Consider the following 13,712-nt stretch of genomic DNA (forward strand, 5'->3'; position numbering starts at 1 on the left):
TTCCTCCAGGTCACGCGATTTGGTCCAGATTCTACCTGATTTCCTCCAGGTCACGCGATTTGGTCCAGATTCTACCTGATTTCCTCCAGGTCACGCGATTTGGTCCAGATTCTACCTGATTTCCTCCAGGTCACGCGATTTGGTCCAGATTCTACCCGGTTTCCATTTTGAAATAATGTTATCAACCAGGGTCGCCACGATATGGTGGAAATATTGACGTTGTCGCGATAAGCCATGATTCTTCATTTATTTATAAAACCAGACAGCACGCACTATAACTGCAAACCTATTTCACATGGCCGGTGTATTAACCTCTATCTTTGGAATATCAAGTTATCAGTCTTTGGCTATGGTATAGAAGCATTTATGCTTCTATTAAATGACACGGCGTTCCACATGTATCACAACAAAGGAGTTATGGTCTCCACTCAACTGTTGTCATTTTCTTAATATATACATAATTATACAGACCTAAAATAAGAACTTTAATGTACTTACATTTTATGGGTTCTGCTTAAACTTAAGCTTTAAAAACTTAAGCCAAAATTTTACACCTATACATAAAAAAAGGAAGATAGCACGTAAAAACGTTAGGAATCAACAGCTTTCGCCACAAACAAATGTTTGCATCATTTACATACCAACCTGTGCCCAACCGGAAGTGTTCAACCGGAAGTGTTCAACCCGAAGTGTTTGGCATTGAATTAAATCGCAAATCCAGTCATCATGTAAAAAATGCTTTAATATTGCGCACATGCCCATGGTTTCACAATAGTACTTAAATATTTCAAACAGCAAAAAGAAACAAATATGAAAAAAATGCAGTAGATTAATGGTGATGGGTTGTAACATTGAATTAATTAACTGAAAGCCAAAAAACGTTTCATCGCCATCAGGGGAAACGATACCGTATAACACAGGTTAGACAATCTTATAGGCAACAAGCGAACTGTGCGTAAAATCAAAGGGGTTCTTCTAAAAACACTTAATTATAAGAAGAAAAAAACAACAGCAGCAGCGATTTGAGTGGCAGCAATCTGAGTAGCAGAAATTTAAGTAGTAGTCAGTAGTAGTGAATGCCAGTCTATCAGATATTATAAAGAAACTACTGACACCGGTCACGCGCAACCTTTACCGAGGTCACAGAGACATGCATTTTTTTTATACGGGAATGTCCAGCTTCTGGAAGTCTCTGGTGCTGTACAGACATCCAAGTCTATCCACGACGTGTAAATTTTAAATTTAGTTTCTCATTTAGTTACTATTGTGTGGATATTTAGGTCACAGTGCAGTCAACATGACCTACATACATACAAACACCGCCTGTGAACAATAGATTCTGTAGTAAACATCTTACAGTAGCCAAATCTACAGTCAACATCTTTTAACGAGAACATGTCTTTAGTCAAAATATATACAAAAACAGGGGCCGCTGGGTGAACCCAGTGATGTGTATTGGCCGTTAGATGGAATGTATACATTGCAGGGTGAATATTAAAGCCGAGCAGAACGGACCCAGTAAAAAATTTATTTATTTGATTTCTTTGATTGGTGTTTTACGCCATACTCGCCAGTTCACTTATACGACGGCGGCCACTATTATGGTGGAGGGAAACCGGGCAGAGCCCGGGGGAGCTTCCCACGTACCCAAGTAACAAATAAAAATAAAAATACAGCATATATGTAGCCAAGATCAATGAACTCGGTCTCGGTCAAATGTACAATACAGCATAATATCCTTAGTCTGTATACTTGCCATCTTGCGTAGATATGGGAGGAAGAAATACACTGAATTACTCAATTCATTTGTACAAGGTTCAAATGCCCAAAGTTTAAAGCTGAGTAAAAATCGAATGAATACCGGCAACAAATAGAAGTTTTGAGTAAAACGTGTTCCCAGCCCCAGTTAATAAAACGTTCCTTGTTTAAATGACAAAGCATGTGCCCTATTTAAGTGACAACACGTCTTTCACTGTAGCGAGGAAAACATGTCCCCTAATCTTTCGAATAAAACATGTCCCCTAATCTTTAGAATGAAACATGTCCCCTTCTCTTTGAAATAAGACTTGTTCCCTAGTCTTTAGAATTAAACATGTTCCCTCTCTCTTTAGAATAAAACATGTCCCCTAATCTTTAGAATGAAACATGTCCCCTTCTCTTTGAAATAAGACTTGTTCCCTAGTCTTTAGAATAAAAATGTTCCCTCTCTCTTTAGAATAAAACATGTCCCCTCTCTCTTTAGAATAAAACGTCCCCTAATCTTTAGAATAGAACACGTCCCCTTCTCTTTAGAATAAAACATGTCCCCTCTCTCTTTAGGATAAAACATGTTCCCTTCTCTTTAGAATAAAACATGTCCCCTCTCTCTTTAGAATAAAACATGTCCCCTTCTCTTTAGAATGAGCCATGTTCCCTACTCATTTGAATAAAACATGAACACTAGTCTTAAATATGTCCCCACTTTATATTCCCTTTTTCGTAAACTAAGGTCTTTATAATTCGGTTAAATGGGTGGTTGATCCGGTGAATGACTATTTATCAAGCTTAACTTGTATACATATTCTAAATACACATCCTTGTACATCCGCATGTCCACAGTTTTCCACGATGTGCTTCATAATTAAATCAATGCGAAACACAGCAAGGACAGCGTGTTAATCAGTGAAATAGTGTTGTGGTATACTTGTACATTCGGCATGTATTGATTGCTAACGGTGTTAACTATACTTCATGCTACTAAATGTAAATTCGTGTTTCTCTTTACATACACACGATAGTTAACAGAATGTCAATTCGTCTTTCTCTGTACATACACACGATAATTAATAGAAAGTCAATTCGTCTCTCTCTGTACATACACACGATACGTAATACAGTGTCAATTCGTCTTTCTCTGTGCATACACACGATACGTAATACAGTGTCAATTCGTCTTTCTCTGTGCATACACACGAAACGTAATAGAGTAACAGAATATCACTATATCATAAACATCATAATAAATTCATCGTCAGCTCGCATGATCAGGTGTTAACGTCTAAACGAGGCACACAATTCCATACAGTTAACTCCCTTGACGTGTCATTCACCACGACAACGTAACACATGTAGTACAATCATTATCATAGGCGGAATGTGGACATCTCGTGGAAATGTATCAGCCAGTCTTTTTAGGGGAAATTGTACCCGTTCCGGATGTGTTATTCTTTTGAGATGACTTTCATAAACTCTGTAAATAAAAAAAAGAAAGAATCATGGCATGCGTTCATTTTCACACTGCAAGGTATCTTTTTTCCTTTAATTCTTATTGGTTTGCGAGCATTGTTTACCAGTCTCCGGCTCCCATCTGATTGTTTATTTGTTTGATTGGTGTTTTACGCCGTACTCAAGAATATTTCACTTATGCGACGGCGGTCAGCAATACGGTGGGAGGAAACTGGACAGAGCCCGGAGAAATACCACGACCATCCGTAGGTTATTGCCAGATCTTCCCACGTACAGCCGAAGAGGAAGGCAGCATGAGCTGGACTTGAACTCACGGCGAGAGCATTGGTGAGCGGCTTCTGAGCCATTACGCTGCGCTAGAGCGCATGGAAGACAAAGGATCTCCCTGAGCTTCACCTAAGGTCTCCTGTAATCAGACATCCGAGCATGATGACCGTTTATTGCCACCGATTAGGCACCAAAGGCAGAAGTGTGAGAAAGAGTGGCAGATCTGGGGCCGATTCCACAGACATTTCTGACGTAAGTCAAAATTTAAAACCTCTTTACAATCCTCAATTTGGAAGGTTTAGTGTTTAGTTAAACGTGATGAGGTGGACAAAAGTTTAATTTTTATAGCCGAAAAATAAGCTTTAAGATCGTATTTCACTTTTTGACTCAAATCAGAAAAGACTTTGTGGAATCGGTATTTGCAGGTTTTCCCGCCCATTGTATCCTGGGATTGTATCCACATTCGTGACATTGCATTGTGGTAATACCAATTCAATGTGCAATCAGTTAAATGGTTTTACATTAGGTTTATCGGATATATATCACTACAACCCTCTACCAATATGGCAAGCATATTGAATTTAATTGTCCTTGATTAAGGTGTTCAACGCCACTCAATCAACCCGTCTTAAGCATGATTTAACCACAAATCATTCATGTATTCTGTCGTGCATTCATAGCTAATTTCGGGTTGGTCAAACATATAGTCGAAATATGAGTCTTTATTCGAGAAACAGCATGCCAAGAAACAACGAATGATTCCAACTGATATCAAAAGTCTGAACTGTCCAAGACATCCCACTTAAGGATAGCGCTTACCTTCAAAATCTATTTTGCCGTCTCCATCGATATCGGCTTCAGCCATCATCTCGTCTACTTCCTCGTCAGTCATCTTTTCCCCGAAATTTGTCACGGCAAACCTCAGCTCCAAAGCGCTTATATAACCATCACCATCTTTGTCGAACACTTTGAAAGCTGTTTTCACTTCCTCTATCCAGTCTGACTCCATCCGATCCGCCATCATCTTAACGAACTCTTCAAACTCTATCGTTCCGTTTCCTACAAAGTAAGTGAGTCGATGGATTGGGCGACTGTGTTTGCTAAACTTCTTTTTATGGACAATGTGACAGGTGGGTTGATTGCTATAAGGAACGCGGTCACCGAATGATCACTTAGCAATTCAACTCATCAACCCACCGCCAGGTTGAATGCAACTACAGGTATATTGGTTGCCGATTTCCTGAACCCTTTTTCATATTGATGTCTACACCTGTCAGATGGTAAGGAGCCTGATTGAACGATAACTTAATCATTGATTAACAGAGAGGGTGATGCTGCCCAGTCGGTTTACAGCATGTCGTATTACCTGGTTTTGTGTTGCATTAGTTTTTTCACCTATAATCATGCCGCCTGTGTCAGATAGATTCGACTTCTTGTCAGTTTACATCTTTCAATGTTCTATTTTATCCCTTCATGTAATCCGTAAATGTTAGCAACTTACGCCCCACTTACACAGCCAAGGCGTAAGAAGAATTACACAGCTAAATGCAATGCTGTTAAGCGCAATTTATCACTGGTCAAGAACTGGTGAAAATGATGCGTTGTCCTGACATTTTAAGCGACTCACCGTCTATATCAATCAGGTTGATGAGCTCGGACAACTCGTTCTCTGTCGGATTGTGGCCCAATGTCCGCATGGCTATCCCTAACTCGGCCGAGTTCATCGTGCCGTCCCCATCTTTGTCAAACAAAGAAAACGCCTCCTTCAGCTCTGAAATCAGGACAAGCAATCTGACAATTAAATAAAAATCTTAATGCCGCTCTGATAACATGAATATATCTTTCTCCGTAACCCACTCTATTCAATAACATCAGTTAACCTGTACTGACGTCAGTAATGAGAACATTAGAAGACTGTGGCTTCAATATACATACCATGTAAAACAATGCATGTGCTTAAATCAGTAGAAATTTGATTCACACTTTCACACATGTGGATTCACACAGGTTAAGGGTAAATAAACGACGATTTGTGGGGAGATACAGGCTGACTAACGGTCATTTAACGGTGGTTTGTGGGAAATACGGACTGTGTGGTTTGTAGGGAAAATACGGACTGACTAAGGGTAAATTAACGGCGGTTTGTGGGGGAATAGGGACTGACTGAGGGTGAATTAACGGCGGTTTGTGGGGGAAGCACGGACGGACTAAGGTGAAATAACGGCGGTTTGTGGGGCAATACGGACTGACTTTAGGGTGAATTAACAGCGGTTTGTGGGGGAATAGGGACTGACTTATGGGTGAATTAACGGCGGTTTGTGGGGGAAAAGGGGCTGACTTATGGGTGAATTAACGGCGGTTTGTGGGGCAATACGGACTGACTTAAGGGTGAATTAACGGCGGTTTGTGGGGGAATAGGGACTGACTTATGGGTGAATTAACGGCGGTTTGTGGGGAAATACGGACTGACTTAAGGGTGAATTAACGGCGGTTTGTGGGGGAATACGGACTGACTTAAGGGTGAATTAACGGCGGCTTGTGAGGGAATACGGAGTAAATAACAGTAATAATGCTCTAAATAACTGTTTGTGAACTTTTTATGAGCTAATATTATAGTAACGTTTCTGAGAGGCCACGCGCGTGAAGCGATAGGATTTTCTTTCTTTACCTTTCCGTTTGACGCTGTCAAATAAAACTTCAAAAACTGTTCGACAAAATTAAACATGTTTATTGAGTTAAGTTTTATTTAAGTTTACTTAAACACGGGCAATTAGGATGCCGGATCTTTAGTTTAACGAATCTTCTATTGTTGAGTCATGAATGGCCTTAACGAACTCTGGTTTTTTAAATCCATTAAACCGGATCCAATGGAAGACGTGAATTTGTTTGTGACAGTGGTGCTGGAATTGCGGAATTGCCAGAGGAGTCGTAAACACAGCAATGTTAGGGTCGACGGAGAGCAGCTTATTGATAGGAGGATCGCGATGGCGAGAGGCGGATCTTGAAGACAATGTATGCTTATTATGCTATTTAACATCGACTGATTCACCAATAGCCTCTTCTATCATGCTACCGGAATTAATTAAAATAGGGTTTGTTTTTTTAATTCAAGTTGACCATGTCAGGTCGTATCCGGTATGAACATCTTGAAAGGTCACAAAATTAGGGTTATTAAGTTACAATCACCTTAAACTGTGTCATTTTTTCTCATCTCGGTTTAATTAGGTTCTAATATCTAGGCTTAGTCTATCATTCGTATAAAAATCATGGTAAACATAATCAGCTAGTTGTAAAGGTTTGTATGGTGGCCTGTTAGGGCCATTCGAAAAAATTTTTAAACATTTTCTACTGATTTACAATGATTTTATTATAATTAGTTATTATAATTATAGTTTTATTATAACAAACTTATCATCAGTAATAAAACAAGTATATCCAAAAACGTTGTAAACCTTTTCTCTGCGTTGTAAAACTTTTCTCTGCGGTGTAAATCTTTTCTCCGCGGTGTAAACCTTTTCTCTCTCTCGTGTAAACTTTTTTTCCGTGGTGTAAACTGTTCCTTGCAGAGTAACCTTTAAAAGTTATAAAACCTTTTTCGTGGATGGAAATGTTTTCTCTGCAAAACAGTTTTCTCCACAGTGTAAACGTTTTCTCCACGAAAAAAACTTTTCACGCCGTAAGCCTAGACCACCTCTCCGCGAAGAAAATTGCGCTCCGTTGTGTAAACCTTTTCTCCTTATTGGACAGTTTTCTCTTTCCAAACCTTTCCAAAGCTGGTAATTTTTTCTCTCTGCTGTGCAAATAATTCTCTTCGCAGTGCAAAGATTATCTCACATGTGGAAAGGTTCTCTATGCGGAGAAAATTTCAACGTTGCTTTTTCTTTTTGTGAGTTAGTTTGTTTTCATATTTAGTTTAAATTCTTTAATAATGATAATTTTTTAACAGCACAACCTATGAATCACTGTAAATCAGTAGAAATGTTAAAAATTTCGAATGCCACTAACAGGCTATACGGTAGTTTAAGGAGAAATCTAGGCAAATAAAACTGTACGCGAAGTGAAAAAATGATGGATTCAAGATTTCATTAAATTTTCAAAGCAGCTAATATAAAACCACATGAAATGGTCCACTCACCTGCTATGTCTTCTTCTGTTAAATGCTCCACCTGCACAGTAAAATTAAACATAATGAATGGTGTATTGATTGATTAACTGATTGACCGGAGTTCAGACTGACAGATTTTCATTGATGTATAGACTGGATGTAATGAGTATTTCAGCGCATGCGCCTACTGGATGAACGAGCCCTTATGTTTCACAAGAGCTACCAGACAAACTCTCTTCTGTCACGACAGAGATAAATGGGCTTCGTATTCATGAGTCAGGTGAACAATGAGATGTACACTAGAATTCTGTTAACAACCTGACAATAGTAGTCTCAAGTACAAGTGTACGGTTACAAAGACCAACCATGACCCCCCCCCCCCCCTCGACTCCTCCGAGAGGTAGGGTAGCCATTCAAGCGTGTTGTGTCATCTAAAACATCGTGTAACCTTGAACTCATACATCTGATTTGAAAAAGGCATTTACCTAGATTAAATAATTTGTTTCAGAACATGGGTTTCATGGATAAACTTCAAGAGGAGACATGATGGATTTATGTTTTATTACGTCCGAGGTAATACGCCTATTTTTTGTTTAAAAATCAAGCAGGCAAACATATAACAATGTCTTTAAAGAACTATATCAAATGACGTGAAACAAAGAATTGTGATAACGTTATTGTTTGAGTGCTTCTATAAAAACTCGATCTTTTGCTAACGATGGTGAGCTTCACACAGTTTCGTGATTTGATATAAAGACGAAAGGCCAGTCATGTTTGCAAATGACAAATTAATGAGCTCTGCAAGCTCTGCGATATGTAGCAAACTGTGCAATGTGTAGCATCCCGGATTTTAATGTTTATACTAAGTATTAGGAAATGTATAACAGCTGCTACTGTGTATGTATTATGAATATGTCTCATATAAAAAGGCATTGGTCAATTATTGAAATTCCCATTTGATCTTATATAGGATAATAAAGTCTTCTGAAGGCGATTAATACAGGTCAATTTTACAAAATTTACAATATACCCTTCATGGATCGTTGTACAATATTTCTGTTTCTAGGGCCTCGGTGGCAGTGGACGTAATCATTCCAACACCTCTTGGGGGCTTATAACTCCTCAGGTGTGTCTGGATGTTAGAGATAAAGTTAACAAATCTGACCAGCTAAACCTCAGTAACGTGTGTTTTAATGATTGTGCTAGTTCTACCTGGGATGGGAAAATCTTTACAACTGCATCCCACTCTTCGGGTTCTCGAAAATCTTCTGCGGCCTATTCTATACCCGAATTGAGATACTCCAGACACTTTGACTGATTGATATTCTCCCCGTATTTACCTGTCAAGTCGTAGCTGTTCTCCTTTCCTAACAGTTTCTGGTCAATTTTTAACCTCTCAGAGTGATGATTTTTTCTGATTCCCTTAGTGCTCTCCAGTCAGTCAAGAATTTTGTGTGGCAGACGGCGTCACCAATTCTATATGAAATACTCTTACTGATATTTAATTTGTTTTCACTAGGAGTTGACGTGTGCTTTGTCTGGGTTCTAGCTCATGAAGATGCTGAGCGGTTGACTTTCGTTGACGCACAGGTGCTTTTGGTGTAAATCAGCCCCATCGAGGAACTGGCACACGCGAATATCCGAAACCAAACAACCAACCTCGTTTGCCGTATCTGGTCGATTGTTCTGTCGTGTGTGGTCTAGCATGAAGTTTTCCGAAGACCATTTGCCTGTTACTAATATAACTTAACTCACACTGGGCTGAGTTGGTCGGTCCCGAGCACTTCACGTATAAATCTGACCTCCACTGTATAAGTGATAAATCCTTTAAATAACAATCAATCAAACAATCAATCAATCAACTAAATAAATGAGGACATTTACTACCATTAAAACAGGCGCTCATTTCACTGTATGTGACGCTTAAAAGATAACACGTCATTTCATCAAACTGCTTTAGCTAGTTCATGTACTGTGTGGGTGTCACAAATGCAGACAGAAATCAGAGATATGAAGACCATTTAACCAAGCTTTCTGACATTAAACGCCAAACTTTTTAGTGGCTTAAAAAACAACAACCGGGAATTCACAATATGTCCCCTTACCCTTTAACTATGTTATATGGATTCATGTTTGGCTGTCTTTATAGGGTGGCATTTAACTTTTGTAGATTGTAGATAAATGGATGTATTTGAAAACTGGAATAACAAGAGCAATCCAGATAAGCCACCCACTCCATGTTGACATATAAGGGCACTTGCTAAATATATCTAGCATATTCTAACAGATTATTATTGTTACACTCGTCCATAGTCCACGACACCCATCCTGTTCATTTAAAGTGGTTGTGTGTGTATGCCACTTCCATATTATAAAGAAGTCGGTTAATTGGACAATTTGGTAGTCATGAAATCATTCATATCGCAGCCTTGGATCCCAGGCTGATGCACGTGTGATGAAGGGCGCGACTTTGCGGCCGTTCTGTTTCTGTCCAAACGTGGAAAGAGCCAGGCAGACAAACCCTATAAAATGTTTTATGTGTGGGGATGAACGCTAGAAAATTCTCCGGAGGTATGATATAAACTGGCCTTGATCCCAGATTTGTTTTGATTCTTGGATAATTTGGTTCAACGCGCTGCAAAACGAAGAAAAAAACAACAACAAAAAAAAACATTTTAAGCAAAGCAGATCTTGTTTCAGGTGCAAACTGCTGGCATGAAACCATTCTTCAATAATCGTGGAATTTGCTTTGTGTATTCAGGAGGCTTAATAACGATAGAATGAAGAATATTTAGTTTACATAACAGCGGCTTGGAAGGTGGGAAAGCTAGAACGATTGACCCCCTAAGCGCAGCTCAATCAGAAAAAGACAGATTTGCGTGGAGGGCGACGATTTATTTCACTGAGTCAGTAAGGGCCGCCAACTCAGCCATAACACGTGCACGTTGAGAGGGTTTGCCTGCCAAAATCTGCTGTTTTCATCAGTAAAATTACGCCTTGCGTGTAAGTATACCGTAGGTTAGCTGCCTAATTTACGTTACACTACCACCAACTGGTTCGCATTATGGCTGCTGTAAAGGAAAACAAGAAATCCTCATCTCAAGGTCATTTTGCTCCGGTCTACACCAGTGATACACCTTTGAATAAACGTTGAACAGAAACTACGGATAGTACTCACAGACAATTTCTCCACCTGGTTTCCTATGGTTCACTTAACCTCTCATCTGAACGATACTCCTCTTTCTCCATGTAACCACTAAGTAAGCCCACACAATGTGCACGATGGTAAGAAATACGCTTAGCATGCATGTATTCCGCACACTTTTGTAAATACCGTTGTGGTCAGAGTATATACCGGTACTTTTAGATATGTTAGTGAAAAGATTTGCTAAAAGAGCGCATGTATATTCAGAGTTCAACCAGATGGTGTTTAATTTCAAAGATTGCCCCTGTATCCCCAGCGTTGTTTTCTGGTGGAGATCTGGAGCAATTAGATTCTTCTATCCATTTATCTTCTAAAGCTGAAGTTCAATAAATCACGCCTTGCTTAAAATATACCAGTGTGATGGAAGATAGATTAGTACAAATGTGCGAACATCTCTGTGTTAGTTTAACGCGAGCGTAATATACCTAGTGCGGAAGGATACAATGCAACCTATGGAGTTTCGTTTTACTCGGATAAGGGAGATGCGACTTCCTCAACACTCAAAAACTGCATTTGTCCTCCATTTCCACACTTGCACAGTTGACGTTCTCTTGCACACGAATCAGAGCATATTTTAAGACTCAGAAATAGACCACGCCGTATATTTAGGTTACCTTAAACACTGACTTCGTCTTCCTTGCGGGTGAGTTTATCTAGCTACCTATGCTGTTGTATGCTTAATATATAACTTAATATATAACTACATGTGAACTGCATGTGTATACATGTGTGTGTGTGTGTATGTGTGTATATATATATATATATATATATATATATATATATATATATATATATATATAATCTGTTAAACACGTGAAATGTGGTTGCATATGTTGTTGAACATGTATACCCGGATTTCTTTCTTGTAGTGTCTTAGACTGTGTACTTTTTAAATGTACTCACCATTGCTATGGCTACACTTGCACCAAATGCCGTCCCTTCGGACTGCAACAGAGATCACAGTGCCGTCCTCTTCGTCGTGGATGTTTTTCCATGTAATGCTGTTCAGATTAAGGCTACCTACATGTTCAGCAACCGTCTGAGCCTGTAAATGAACACATATAGAGGGCTATGTTGTTACGCGCAACACGGAACCAAGCTCTGTCCGCATTTTAACCCTAACAGAGACCGTAAATTATGCACGCTTATTAAAATAGAATGCTTTTTACAACTTTTACAGAAAGTGTGACTAATCGCAAATTAGAAGCAATTCACAAGTTTCGAAAGCGTCCGTTTAAGCGTTGACATTATGAAAGGGTTCTACCTGTGTCATGTGTTCATTATAACACGCCCTTTCACAGAGGCTTTGCTGATTCCCCCGTCGGCTCTCACTGCTTGTGGGGCCTTCGTGACAGTAAACGATTAACGACGCTCGTACGACGGTTTATGCAGTCTAACGTGCATTGAAGTCCACGTGTCTTCCACCAATATGGTGAGCACATCTGTACGTCACATGTGGGAAAGTTCGTCAGTAACTTACCTAAGGCCGATGGTTTACACCAAGCACTCCGGTTTCCTCTACTCAAGAAAATGACAGCCATTGTGTAAGTGAAAATAAATTTATTCATTAACTTCAGAAAAAATAGTTTCTAAATTGTGGAGCCGATAGAGGCCATCTTGCTACCTCGACCTTTCTAATACTGGGCCAGGTAGCGAGGTAACGTTGTAGCGAAGCGAGGTTACGAGGTAGCGATGCGAGGCAGCGGATTAGCGATGCGAGGCATGCTGCCTCGACCTTTGCAAAGTGCAAGATAACGAGGTAGCGAGGCAGCGACGTAGAGAGGCAGCATGGTAACTGAGGTAGCGAGGCAGCGACGTGGGGAACAGTTATTATAATCACTTTAGTTTCAGGCTCAGACATACACCGCGTGTAAGTTTTTGAGGCACCTGGCCGGATGCGATGCCGGTTGAAATCAACAAACTCTTATTGCCAGGCCCTGGATCTGTTACATAATAGTCCCAGATAGGTCAGTACTTCTGTTTAGCTGAGATGTGAATGGAAGCTATGGGAATTGGGGGGGAAAAGGATAGGAGTTTGCTGGGACAGGGTCTTTGTTATGGTGTATATAGTGATCGCTTTTATTAATCTTGACTTCATATTTCAGTACTGGTTGGTGGTAGGAATCTGAAATTTGATTTATTCTTTATTTATTTATTTACCCAATTGTTGCTTTACGCCGTGGTTAAGAATATTTTTCTTATACTACGGTAGCCAGCATTATGATGGAAGGAAACCAGACAGAGCCCGCAGAAATCCTATGACCACCCGCACGTTGCTGCTGTACACCACCCGAGTTGATGCCGGTCAGACCTGGTCTTGAACTCACAGGGACTGCATTGAACTTACATGGGACTGCAGGAACCCAACTTACACCTAGTATATGCCTCAGTCTGACACTAAGGTAACTGCAAAGTTCGTTATGCGTTGCCTACAGTTTTCAGTGCCTGTTAAACTTGTCATCTAACGAAATCGATTATCAGTTCGGCGTTAAATCTGTCACTCGAAAGTTACTGAATACGAATAAAGACGACAACCAGTTTTCTTTGTTTCGTGTTAATCTGCTGAAAGAAGAAATTGGCTACTAGTTAGCGCAGCATCAACAAAAACCCAGTACCTACAATATTTACCAGTCGATCAGGACCTACAATAACTACCACTCATCACATACAATAACTACCACTCAGTACCAACCATAACTATCCCTCATGGCCTACAATAACTACCACTCATCATCTACAATAACTACCCCTCATGGCCTACAATAACTACCACTCATCATCTACAATAACTTCCCCTCATGGCCTACAATAACTACCACTCATCGCCTACAGAGGGATACAAAAACGCATAAATAACCCTGTTCGCCTACTGTAAGCATTTACAATAACTGACATTCACCTACAACAACT

General features: G+C 39.8%; 1 protein-coding gene across 1 annotated transcript in view; it reads right to left on the reverse strand.

The window, feature by feature from the left end:
• Positions 1 to 7,679, reverse strand: part of LOC135466308 (uncharacterized) — a 31,065-nt gene extending 23,386 nt beyond the window's left edge. The window contains exons 1-4 of the mRNA XM_064743729.1: positions 7,628 to 7,679; positions 5,120 to 5,263; positions 4,312 to 4,551; positions 3,210 to 3,229 (exon numbers count right to left, since the gene is read on the reverse strand). Of these exons, the coding sequence (XP_064599799.1) occupies positions 3,210 to 3,229; positions 4,312 to 4,551; positions 5,120 to 5,263; positions 7,628 to 7,679 (456 nt within the window). The remainder of the gene's footprint in view (positions 1 to 3,209; positions 3,230 to 4,311; positions 4,552 to 5,119; positions 5,264 to 7,627) is intronic.
• Between the last annotated feature and the right edge of the window lie 6,033 nt (positions 7,680 to 13,712).

The sequence above is a fragment of the Liolophura sinensis genome, chromosome 6 (assembly GCF_032854445.1).
Source record: "Liolophura sinensis isolate JHLJ2023 chromosome 6, CUHK_Ljap_v2, whole genome shotgun sequence".
Taxonomy (NCBI): domain Eukaryota; kingdom Metazoa; phylum Mollusca; class Polyplacophora; order Chitonida; family Chitonidae; genus Liolophura; species Liolophura sinensis.